Source organism: Gekko japonicus, unplaced genomic scaffold (assembly GCF_001447785.1).
Source record: "Gekko japonicus isolate JY-2015 unplaced genomic scaffold, Gekko_japonicus_V1.1 scaffold300, whole genome shotgun sequence".
In the NCBI taxonomy this organism is placed as follows: Eukaryota; Metazoa; Chordata; class Lepidosauria; order Squamata; family Gekkonidae; genus Gekko; species Gekko japonicus.
The window spans coordinates 44,615-57,224 of record NW_015169179.1 but is presented as its reverse complement, the minus strand read 5'-3'; the positions used below and the strand labels follow the sequence as shown (position 1 = coordinate 57,224).

The window sequence follows — 12,610 nt, the reverse complement described above, 5'->3', positions numbered from 1 at the left end:
GTCTTCTCGCACATACAGAATTGTTAGGAGAGGGACAGGGCCTTGTTTCAACTTATAAGAGGTTTCACAGAGGGCAAGAAATGCTACAAGCTTTTTGGCCACTTACTCAAGGTCTATGGAAGCGCTGGAAAAGATGTAGACAAGATGGATTTGGGCCACTTCTTGCCCTCTCTGAAAACCCTGCCCTTTACCTGTCATTTGTGTGGCTGCTACAGAACTTGGGGGGAGAAGGGGCTACATCATGTTTTGTTTTCCATGGAACATTGGCAAAGACGTGCAAGTCTCTTCCATTGCTTCTACTTTCTGCAAAAGCCAGTACAAAAGTGACACCCCTTCCAAAGGAGAGGGTGCTAATCCTGGTGATGGGACTTGTAGAGCACTGATTTAATAAATTATATTGCAAATGACAGTTATCTGCTATAATTAGCCTGATCTCAAATTCCAGTCCCACTTAACAAAAACAACTTAGTTAAATAATTGCATCTAAACAGGAAGGAACCTATCTGGCTCTCCAGATAATATATGCAGTTTACCTCTGCTGACACCAGGGACTTTCTTAATTTAAATTACAGTCCACTCCTCCTCTGCAAAGTGATATTATGCATATACTAATGGGTTATTTTGTTTGTGGCTATATGATGCAATGGTCTAACAGGGTACACAACACAGTCAGGATCAGGAAATGTAAAGGCTCCAAATTGCCCGCTCTGGGTACAACCAATAACCAAAGCCATAGTGTGTGAAAGAATACCATAATGATCCACAGATACCTACTGGTTTCTGTCTGGAAATCTCGAAAACCATCAAATATTGAACGAGCAGGTCTGCGCCTTTTTGGAGCTGAACAAGAATAGAAGTACACATTAACCATAAAAAAATCTTTCAATAGAATTGCATTTTGGATCTACAAATAAAAAAGCTGAAGCCTCAGGATATCTTTTGGAGTCAAGGGTGATTACATTATCCTAAAATATCTATAATCAAATATGCAAGGGATCCCTACCATGGTTCCCACCAAAACCTGTCCTGGAGCCTGCCAAGTATTTTTGGAAAGTGGGCAGGGTCAGGTGGGAGCTTTTGCTAAGCAGAGCTTCTGACTGGCTGTGCAGATTTTTTAAAATGTTGCACTGGCAGATGCTGCCACCACAACACAAGAATCTTCACTGTGTGACTGAAGGTATATGAAGGAAAATATTTTTAAACAAACCATTCGTTTTAAAAGTCACCCTGTTAAACAGAGCTTCTCCCTGAAATATTGAAGAGTTACTATTAAAGTTATACATGACCTCATTCCCTGACATTTTGTGGTTGGCTCCTCCTCCTGTGGCAGAATTCCAAAGGTGCCCATAGGCTGAAGAAGGTTGCAGATCCCTGCCATACGTACACATGAATACTCATCAGAATATGATTTCTATTTCTAGTCCTCAGATCATGTTTGATTATGTTGACACAAACGATGTCTGTCCTATACTCACCACACCTATCAAGGAAGGCAGCCCCGGGGTGGAGGGACTTCTGAAAACAAAGCCAGTCCAACTTTTAACTAACTCTTTCAAAAGATACCATGCTGTTCTCTCTATGTGGATTATACCAAAGAGCATGGCTAAAGGAAACTGTCTTGACATTAACTCTTTGACAGTGGGTAGCCACCAACATGCAGATTTTTTAAAAAAACACAAAACCACACAATGTTTGAGAGAGACAACCCTCCCAAGATTTAGAGAAATAGATGAAAAGTTTTCTTAAAAGGGGGTGGGGTTGACTAAAGTCTAAAGCAGGGGTGGCCAAACTTGTTTAATGTAACAGCCACACAGAATAAACGTCAGATGTTTGAGAGCTACAAGACATGAACAAATATTACACACACGTTTGGAAAACGTCCAGTTGATGGCGGCGTGCTAGCAGACTCACCTCCCGGACCTCCCGGGGGTGAAGCTGCGCTCCAGCCGAAGGAGGGGGGGTGCAGGTTCGCCACCCCCCCAGGGACCCGGCTGAAGGGACCCTGGCCATGGAAGTTCCGAGAGGTCACCTCTTCGATGGCGTAATGCCGGAGAATTGAGGCGCCTCTCCGTTCTGACGGTTCTCCGTGCTGCGAGACCGAATGGGCTTAGTGACGCTGACCGGGGCAAGCGCAGGAGATCGAGCGTCAGAAATGGAGTGGAATCGAGGTCGGAAGACCAATTATGAACGTGAGTCAGACTTAAGTGTTGATTAAAGGGAAAAGAAAGCTCCCCACCCTATCCCACGGAACAGAAAATCAGGCGAGCGGGGGAGGGACGCCTCCCATGCGCATGAATTTATGAGCGAATGAGGGGGGGAGTGGAAGAAAACGCGGTTAAAACTGTCAAGGAGTACTTACCAAGGCGAGACTGAGTGTTTGAGCGCATATTCAGAGACTTTTTAAAAAATTGCAAAAGTAAACAATCGATAAAGATGGTGGCGGGGAAGAGGACGGAGAAAGAGAAACTTTTGAAATCGAAAGTAACAGAGAGCCCAAAACCGGAAGGAACCAACGAGCTGGCAAAGACTTTGGCAGAATCCATGCACCCCCTGATGGACCAGATGAATAACTTCAAAGAGCAGATGACGAAAATTACCCAGTGCATCACCACTCAGCAAATGCAGATAAATGAGACTTTGCAAATGATGAACCAAACAGCTGAGAAGGTGAAAGAAGTGGACGCCACTGCACAAAAGGTGAAGAAGAAAGTACAAAAACTGGAAAAGAAGCAAGTTTCTACAGAAGATCAGCTGCTACAATTACAAATGGAAAAGACTAACATGATTCTTCGCTTCCAGGGCATGCCAGAGACCAAGGGAGAGAATCTGAAGGAAAGGATGAGTGAACTATTGGCCCCAGTGACAGATATGAAGGCGGAACTCTTGTTAAGCGAAATGGATGTGGCCTTTAGGTCATATTCAGGATACATAAAGAAAAATAATCTGCCTGGGGAAATTGTAGTAAGATTCTCAAAGAGGCATGTGAGGGATGCAATCTTGAAAGCAGTATCTGGAGCACTCCTGAGAGATGGGGAGAATGTCATCAGAGTACTAAAAGACATTCCATTTGAAATAAGACAAAGGAGAAAGAAATACAAAGAACTAACTCTCTTTCTTCAGACATACTCCATTGGATACAGATGGCTAATTCCAGAAGACGTTACCTTCAAAATTAAGGATAAAAAAGAAAAGATTGACTCTGTTCTGAAAGCATGGGAATTTTTAAGAGTCCAGTTGGGAGGGCCAGTGGAGGAAGAAAAAGAAGGGACGAACAGCAAGTCCAGTGGCGAGCTAGACTCGGGATCTTCCGGAGAGGACTCTCTTTCAGAGAAAGGGGCAGCAGCTCCTAAAAGTCCTTATAAACTGCGGAAGAGACTGGGAAAAAAGAAATGAAGGCTGAAGGACTCTGAATTGTGCTTTTTGAAGATTTTGAAATTAGATGCTTTGGGGTATTTCCTAATATCAGTTAAGATGGGGGGAAAAGTTAACAAAATTTTTTTTTTATTTAGTTCATAATGAGATTAATGAGATTAAGACTTGATGTATGTTTAAACTGATTAGAAGATCTCCTCTCTTGGGTTTTTAGTCATTAGTGGGTATCTTTGCTTTGTCCCTAGTTTAGTCCCTTACCCTTTTTCTGTTGTAGTTTGTATTGATTATTAAAAAATGCAATAAAAAATCCCCTCCGGGGGGCATAAAAAAAACACAAAACCCCCCACAAATATTACATACAAGTTGTATTGAAAAAATATGCACATCTTTTTATTAATATTAAATTAGATTGTGTGAAAGAGCCACATGCAGCTCTCGAGCTGCAGTTTGGCCACTCCTGGTCTAAAGTGTGCAACAAGTTCACCTTGTGAGAGCTCAGCTGCCATTATGGGTTATCTAGGAGACCACCAAGGAAGTCCAGGATTGCAATGCAGAGGCAGGCAATGGCAACCTATATCAGCTTTACTGGGCCCCAGACTCAGGAAGTGGAGACTGATGGGATGAGGAGGTAACTTCATATACCTCCATCATTCAGGGACCAGATCTCATGTCATTTTATGAGAAACTGAAAAGTAGCCTAAAGTGTTATAACGCTTATAACATAGGTTCTAATCACAAACAGTAGGTGCACTTCATGAATATATTCCAAAGTAGCAGCCACGCTTCCTTGAAGAGCTGGCTACCAGCTTCTTGTTACAGTGTTATCCTATATTAAGAACATCAACTATTCCCCCTTTAGATTGAGGATATTCATTATTCTGTCAGAAAGAAGAGCCAATACCGCCTATCAGAATATTTTACCAGGAACTGATTCATCGGGTGCTCCTGTATAGATCACTACTCTTCTGCCTCAGTTCTCCATCTAAAAACTTAGGGTTGCCAAGTCCAAATTCACTTACCCTGGGGGAGTCCTGTGCCGTCCCGGGAGTCTGTGTGTGCGCGCTTTGCGTGCGCACTGCCACGATGACGCCACCCGGAGGTGACGTCATCACGTCGGCACGTTGGGGGCGGGGCCACTAGGATCCGAGGGAAAACCATAGAGTTTTCCCTCAAATCATAGAGCGTTCCACCCCCAACGTGGCCAGTGTGATGATGTCACCTCTGGGTGACATCATCACGCTGGGGACGTGTGCCGGAAGGGGGTGGAGTTCCCCCCGGGCCCTGATTTGCTGGCATTGGGTAACGGGCCTCTTGGGCGGGGGTTTACCCATCCCCTGGGGGGACTTGGCAAGCCTATAAAAACTGGGAATTGTATATCCTTTACAAGTACATGAAATATATTCTCAGGAATGCCAATTAAATATGAAAGGTTGGATGTCTATACATAATTGCAACTTCAGGAAATATGATAGAAGCATAAACACTTCAATGTAAACTGCAAGATCACATGCTGAAAATATAGACCAGAGTGTGGTGGTGAGGAAAGGATAATGGGAACCTAGATAAGGAGATGGTCCAGCAAGAATTCTCTTTAGTCACATTTGGAGAGGAAGCCATTAAAATGAAACACACTTACCACCAAATAAAGGTTCAGGTTCTACCAGTATTTCCTGCTTTTGAGGAATGGGGGCTCTCACTTCATCTCTATAAAGAGTAAACACACACAGCTGCTTGAAAGTAACTGCATTTGTTGCACAATATACCAAAGAATACAGACAAGGGCCGTGTCCACCAAACCTATATCTGAGATTTACAACCCAGTTCAATCTATACAGTTATGTCAAGTGTTAGCTATGTGGAACAAAGTGTTAATTGTACTGTGAAGAGAGATTCATTCCTAGTAGTTAAAGTACAGATGTTAATATATAAAGACATTCCATATAAACAGCAAACTATAAAAAATATAAAGGTTGATAGCAGGATTTATGTTTTGCTCAACCAGTCTCTTAATGGCTATTCAGACATTGTTTGGAGTGGGACAATAGAACAGGTTGGCTCTTAAGCAGAATAAAAATTGATAAACTGAATTCCAACAATATTTCACCACTTTATATGAAGGAATACAACTGATCACAAATTCAGGCACAGAGCTTTCAATGAATTCTACTCAGCCTCCATGAACAGCACACTAAAATTCTTCCACAATGCTCAAGCACAACTAGCATATCCCACTGGGATATGTCTTTGATGATATAAGACAATGCATCAGTCACTTTTTTAATTAACCCAAACAAACATGTGAACAGGAGTAAAATAGCTTGATTATCATGTATCATTATTCCAGTTTGTACATTAACTGATGGTAAATGTTTCACTGGGTCAGTTCAAATATAACATGAGTAGAGGCATAAAATGTTTAGAAATTTTGAAGCCACTGGAAATGCCAGGAGGGGTAGAAAAAATGGAAATTTGGAGGGGGAGGGAAATGCAATACTTATTTTCTTATCAACCTTAAATTAACATGTTTTTGGCATATTTATGGCATTTGACAGTGTAAAAGAAAGCTGCAAACTGCTGCATCCTATGCTGCCTTATTACTTTTATCTTAAGTTTTTGCCATCAGAGAGAGAGAGAGAGAGTTAAAGATGAAAATAGAAAACAAGCAAGTTTTGTAGTCAATAAAAGTTATTATTCAGATAAAAAGAGACTCATAGTTCAACTTTTATTACTATTTATTTTTTTACTATTGTACACATTATAGCAGATTTAACAGTGGCCATGCTCTATCCAGTGCTCTTCACCATGTCTCCTCTGCAGACCCTACCAGTCAGGGCAGGCTCTAAAGGCATCATTTCTACAGCCCACTTTGGAGCCAAAGCAACTGACACAGGTGCATGGGGAATGCATCTCCTCCTCTACCATTGCGAGGAGTGTCTGGAAAGTGTGGCACTTCCTAAACCTCCCTGACCATTACCAAGTGCACAGAAAGGTTGCGAAGCAGTGCCTCTGAAGCCTACTTTGCAGCTGAAGTAGGTGGCAGCAGCACAGGTGGGTATGTGCAGGGGGGCATGCACATTCTGCCTTGCTGTTGCAATGGTGCAAGCGTCAACAACAGTCAAAAACAGTCTTTACTTTCATCTTAACAGCTATGAAAAATCTCCCCAAAAGGGGCAAAAATGTTTTAAACTGATAACAAATGCAGCACTGTATGAACTGCATCTTATTTGCTTTTATCTTCTTTACTTCTTTGTAATATGCAAAACAGCTTTTGCTCGGAAGCAATTTAGTAAGAGAAATTAAGACCTTCATAGTACATCTTCTGATACCGCTACTTTGCACATTTTAAAGCTATTTCTCAAAGGTAACAGCATAGATATTTACAAAGGTACATACTCTGTGTGTGGCCGGAGGTTTGATACACTTGCTGAACTAGTGCTGGGTTCGTCGGCTATCCCTCCGCCATCAAGGAACATAGTGACAGCCATTTCTAGATTACTGTTGCAAGCTTCAAGCATATGTTTGCCTACACTTTCACTGGCACCTGTGATTCAATGAAAAAGAAAATCAGTTCCCAGATCACACAACAGAAGAAAACTTATGCTTAAATGTAGTGATGCTATCTCCTTGCATAAAAAGTATGCTTTGTTTTTTATACTTTTGGGCAGAAACAGGTGAAACAACAGCCCTGTACATATTCTTGTACAGAAACAGGTTTTCTTTCCCTCCTCTGTATCGCAATGAGGAATATGACATATAGCATAAGTCCTGTCAATGACTAGAAGCATTCCAGTATCTTTCATGTCTCTCACTTTCACCTGAAATACCTGTCGTAGTACAAAACTATGACTTTTATACATCCAGTCACAAGGCTGAAGGCAGTTCCAAAGCTCAGCACAACTAGACATTCCCATCCCTTCTCCCCAAACCTCTGACTGGAAAACAGAGAGTCCCTTTCATATCATGCCATGTTTTTGAGCAGGTAAAAGCAGAACAATTCTTACATGCCTTTCCTGCCTGCCCCAAAGACTTTATTTGTGCTACAGGTTTTGGGAGAGAGGAAGGATCAGCAGTGACCACAAATAAGGGATTCCTTGCTATGAACCCTTGCCTGTTAACCCTCATGTGTAGAGTGACGCCAGAACAAATACCCTCCTTATTCATACATGGCTTTACTACTTCCTTCACAAAAACTCATACCAGACAGAATAACTCCGGGGGGGGGGGGGGGAGTAAAAGAGGCCAGGGTAACACTGCTCTTAAAGAAACTATCCTATGGTTCCCGCCAATTACCACCCAGTCTCGAACCTTTTGTTTCTGGGCAAGGTAACTGAGAGAGCGGTGGTGGAAGAGCTCCAGGGCTTCCTGCAAGAGGTCAGCTCTAAACCCATTCCAGTCTGGCTTCCATCATGAGACAGAGCTGGTCGCCCTCACAGACTTATTGTTGCAGGCAGACGGATCGAGGCAGGTCGGCGCTGCTGTTATTAGTAGATCTGACAGCAGTGTTCCATATAGTCGACCACGACCTGTTAACCAACCACCTTGCTGATGTAGGAGTCCGTGGGATGGCCTTGAAGTGGCTTACCTCATTTCTCCAAGGTCAGAGACAGAAGGTGGTGCTAGGAGAGAGGGTGTCACCTTGATACCCCCGATATGCAGGGTCCATCAGGGGGCAAATCCTCTCTCCAATGCTGTTGAATATCTACATGCGTCCCCTCACCCAGCTGTTGTGGCGTTTCAGGCTGGGTTGCCATCAGTACACAGATGACACCCAGCTATAGCTGTTGTTGGGCAGTCAGCCAGATGCTGCCCCAGCTATGATGGCAAGGGTTTGGAGGCTGTGGCCAGATGGTTGAAACAAAGCCTGTTGGGACTGAATCCATCAAAGATGGAGGTTCTGTGAGTGGGTGGGAGTCATGGTTGGGGTATCAACTCCCGACTCCGGACAGGGTGCCTCTAACACCAGCACCAACTGTCAAGAGCCTGGGTGTGGTCTTGGATGCCTCCTTATCAATGAAGGCCCAGATCACAAATGTTGCTAGACTAGCATTCCTCCAGCTGCGCTAGATCAGGCAACTGAGCCCTTTCCTGTCTCACCCTGACCTAGCCACAGTAATCCATGCAATGCTCACCCCCAGGTTACACTACTGTAACTCACTCTACTCAGGGCTATCCTTGAGACTGACCCGGAAATTACAACTGGTCCAGAATGCAGTAGCGTGGGTTCTAACTGGAACCCCAGTGACAGCACACATTCAAGCAGTGCTTCAACAGCTCCATTGGCTCCGGGTTGAGTACTGGAACAGGTTCAAGGTCTTGGCTCTAACCTTTAAGACCCTAAACGGTCTGGGATCTTTGGGACCGCCTCTCCTAGTATACCCCCCAAAGAGCATTACACTCAGGTGAGAAGAACCTCCAGGAGATCCCTGGCCCGAAAAATATCAGGCTGTCCTCAACAAGAGCTGGGACTTTTTTGGCCCTGGCACTAACCTGATAGAACTTTCTGCCAAATGAGATCTGTGCCCTGTGCGACTTCGTACAGTTCCACAGGGCCTGCAAGACAAGAGTTGTTCTACCAGGCCTATGGTGGAGAACAGTAACAGTTTTCCATCAAGCCTGGCTCCCTTCTTCCTTCCCCTCCCCTCACGGGGTAAGGATATAATCAGTTTATCTAAGCACCATCTAAAATTGAAATTGCTATTGACTTGTCACTGTTTTTAATTGTTTTTATTGACGTAAACAATTTTCCCTCTAAGCTGTGGAGTCTTGTGAGCAAAAATTCTACTTTGGGAGCTACTGGCATTAAAATCATGAGTGATTTGGATACTGCATAAATTAGTTTGCTCTGGAGCCATCCTTCCTGAGCTAAGACAAAAATGTGTGAGCCGGAGGCTAAAAAGCTGAGCTAGCTCACGCTAACTCAGCTTAGGGGGAACACTGCTTGTAAACTTATCTGTTGAAATGTTGTCCACCACACTGAGCCCTGCGTGCAGGGGAGGGTGGCCTGCAAGTCAAATAAATAAATAAATAAAAATAATAAGAATTGGGAATCGCACACCTACCTACTTACCAAAATTTTGCTTCAACCCCACGCACTTCAAGTAGCAATGGAAGTGAATGTAGCACCTCTTAGATGCCCCGTAAGGACATACAAGGATGAAAAGGCCTTTAAATTCATGTTCCGCATGAAGAGACATTATAGCGAGTCAGACCACTAGTCTAACAAGGTCCATATTGTTTACTCTGACTGGCAGCAGCTCTTCACGGTCTCAGGCAGAGGTTATTCATATCACCTCCTACCTGAGTCTTCTTTAAGTGGGCATGCTAGAAAATCAAGCCTCGGACCTTCTGCATGCAAAGAAGCTGCTCCACCACTGAGCCACAGACCCTTCCATACTGAAACTTAACATGCTCTAGAAGTCTCTCCATGATCAATCAATTAAACTTACACCTCAAAACATTCCATTGATTTAACAGGATTTGTTTTGAAGTAATCGTGCTGATACATGGCCCTGATAGGTCTGGATTGTTATACTAAACTTGCACTTCACTTAAGAACATAAATTAAAAACTGATCCAACCAAACTATGTAAATATAATACTTTATTTTGAAAAATTCAATGACTTGGACAACATAAATCACACTATTACCACTCGCTAATTCCAATCTTGTCTTAAAGCCACTGCAAGCCAAAAGTTTTGCCACAGCAAGCATGATGCCAAATTCAGTATCAGCTAGCAAAAAGCCAGGGAAGTGGAAGAAGCACCAGAAGCAACCATTGGCTAAATCCAGGACTCTCCAGGGGGCCATCAGCATATAATCAAAGAAGATATGAGCCAACATTTCAACTGCTCCAGATCCACAAGGTTTACCTGAATATTGGAATCTACCAAGCAAAGCATCAAAGGAAAAAGCATTTAATGTAGCCAAGAGAAAAGTCCTCTGTTATTTAGGCATAGTCAATTGATAAAAGCGTAGGAGGCACAATACCAACCCCCCCCCAAAAGTACTGAAGAGTGTACTCTAGATGCCACAATAAGAACCAACTGAAGATCTAAGGTCTCCAGTGTTCTATCTACAGATATGTATTGGCTCTCAGGCTGAAAGGCTAACAAAAATGCAGGGGACAGCTCCAAAATATGAAGTTTAGATTCAAGACTGAACCTTCAGTATGAAACACAGCAATGAGACTATAAAAAAGAAAAAAGAGAAGCTTCCCTAGAAAACAGAACCTTCAGGTAAAGATGAAAAGCCAATTTCCAAACTTAGCATTCCACTGATCCAAGACTCAAACATGTTCTACAACGAGGCTAAAATTAGACATGGTGGCATTAAAAAACCCATAATTCTATTTGTAGAAAAAAAAGTTTAGTATTCACCCTTATAACTGCAAAATTTCAAAACTTTATTTTAAATTAACAGAATTTACTGAAATTCTGAGAAACCCTGCTTAAAATTAGTTGCAAACATGTTAGTATAAAAGGCACACAAACGTGGGTTTTGAAACGTTGGTCTTCTAGAAATTTTTGTAGCCGTATATGCTAGAAATTATACTGTCACATTCCCTCCATGCCATATACAATCTTTTCAAATAAGCCCTTTAGAACTGCCCTTTAGAACTAACGAAGTAGTAAGTTGTAATGCCAGAATGATTTCTAACTGTAATATAGTTTAATTGCAATACAAAGTATGTGTTCCAATGCAACATATGCAAACTCTGTAATATTAAAAGAAGGTAGGGGAAGTACAGCCAATACAATATCAGTAACGAAAGTTTGCTCCCCCAAGCCCATTGCAGGAGAGAGATGCCTTGTTTGGATAAAGGGAAATGTTCAATAACATTATGATCCCTTAGGAATTCTATTTATCTACACTATTTTTCAAGGGAACACTGGCCTCCTAGGGATACAGTTGCTTCAGCATTAAGAACTGAAACAGCCCAGACCAATTAAAAGCAGTGTGATTTAACATTGTGAAATAATTTTGTTTAGTAATGTACTTCTCCTTTAGCTGTCCCATTTTTAGCTCTTGCCTCCCACAAACAGGAGTTTAGATCACTCTTATTATGACATTTATCTATTTTCAGACATAAATTAATTGGTTGTCATTGAAGATTACTGCATAAAAGGGGCTTCTATAATCTAAGCACAACATGTTCTGCTTTTTGTTACACAGCATCAACTTCAGCTGTACATGCAGTCTAACGAACTTTAAATCAGAGCTGGAAAACGTACAGAAAAGGTCAACATAAATGATCAGGACACTGAAGCATCTTTCCCACTAGAAAAAGCTTAAAATGTTGGGGCTTTCTAGAACAGGAAAAAAGACTAGTTTGTGAGTCAACAGATTTTGTAAAATTATGTACAGTATGAAAAGAGCTGGGAGAAATTTCTCTCAATGAAATGTCATACAAGGTAATCTAATGAAATCAACTGATGAAATTGACAGGTGGTAGGTTCCATAAATGAAAAAAGGTAATGCTTCTTCACACAATGTATAATTAACACATTACATTTAGCCACTAAGCTTAGTCACAGTTCATGTGCTACCAGGAAGTAGACATTTATCCAGTCAGCACCCATCTCATAGCAGTACATTTGGATGTCTCGGGTGCATGAGACATCTTATTCATGTGGTTATTTTACATCTCAACAGTAGTAGCAATAAGTCCACACATTATTGGTGGAACAGAGCATCCAACCAGAAGTAGTCTTTTTGGCAGTTACCATGCTGCACTGATAATGTATGAATTAAGGCTTATTAGCTTTTTTTTTTCTCGTTTATAAACTCTCCTAAAAAGGAGAGAACTTTATTGCTTTTTATATTAGAAAGGGGGGAGGGTATATAGCGGGGTAAAGAAAAGGTCGAGTGATGTTTCCATTAGTTTGTTAGTCTGTTAAAATTAGTTAAAAAAAATCTTCTTTGGCTTCATTGTGGTGGTCAATCGTCTTTCATCATCTCAGTTAAAAGAATGTTAAAAAAAAAGGAATTAGTAGTGTCCCACTGTTAAACTGTTAATAAATGGCTTTTCAGACACCCTGCGAATTGGTTCTTCCATCTTCGGGCTGATTTCTTCTCCAAAACGACAGGGGAGGTCCTCCTCTACGTGCTCCTCTCCGTTTCACTGCTTCTCTCCCGGGTCATCGCTTTCAGGTCACAGCATGCATTTGTCACTTTGCAACTTCCGATCCGCCTTCCCGATAAAGTCCCAAGCTTCCAGAACGATTTTTTCTCTTTTTT

General features: G+C 42.1%; 1 protein-coding gene across 2 annotated transcripts in view; it reads right to left on the bottom strand.

Annotated features, from left to right (window-relative positions):
* Nucleotides 1–12,610, bottom strand: part of UBXN7 (UBX domain protein 7) — a 47,949-nt gene that overhangs the window by 31,737 nt on the left and 3,602 nt on the right. Inside the window, exons 2-4 of one of the 2 annotated variants that reach the window (XM_015416064.1) lie at nucleotides 6,766–6,913; nucleotides 5,009–5,076; nucleotides 775–840 (exon numbers count right to left, since the gene is read on the bottom strand). In XM_015416064.1, coding sequence (XP_015271550.1) covers nucleotides 775–840; nucleotides 5,009–5,076; nucleotides 6,766–6,913 — 282 coding nt within the window. The remainder of the gene's footprint in view (nucleotides 1–774; nucleotides 841–5,008; nucleotides 5,077–6,765; nucleotides 6,914–12,610) is intronic. The other variant, XM_015416065.1, reaches the window with a different exon arrangement.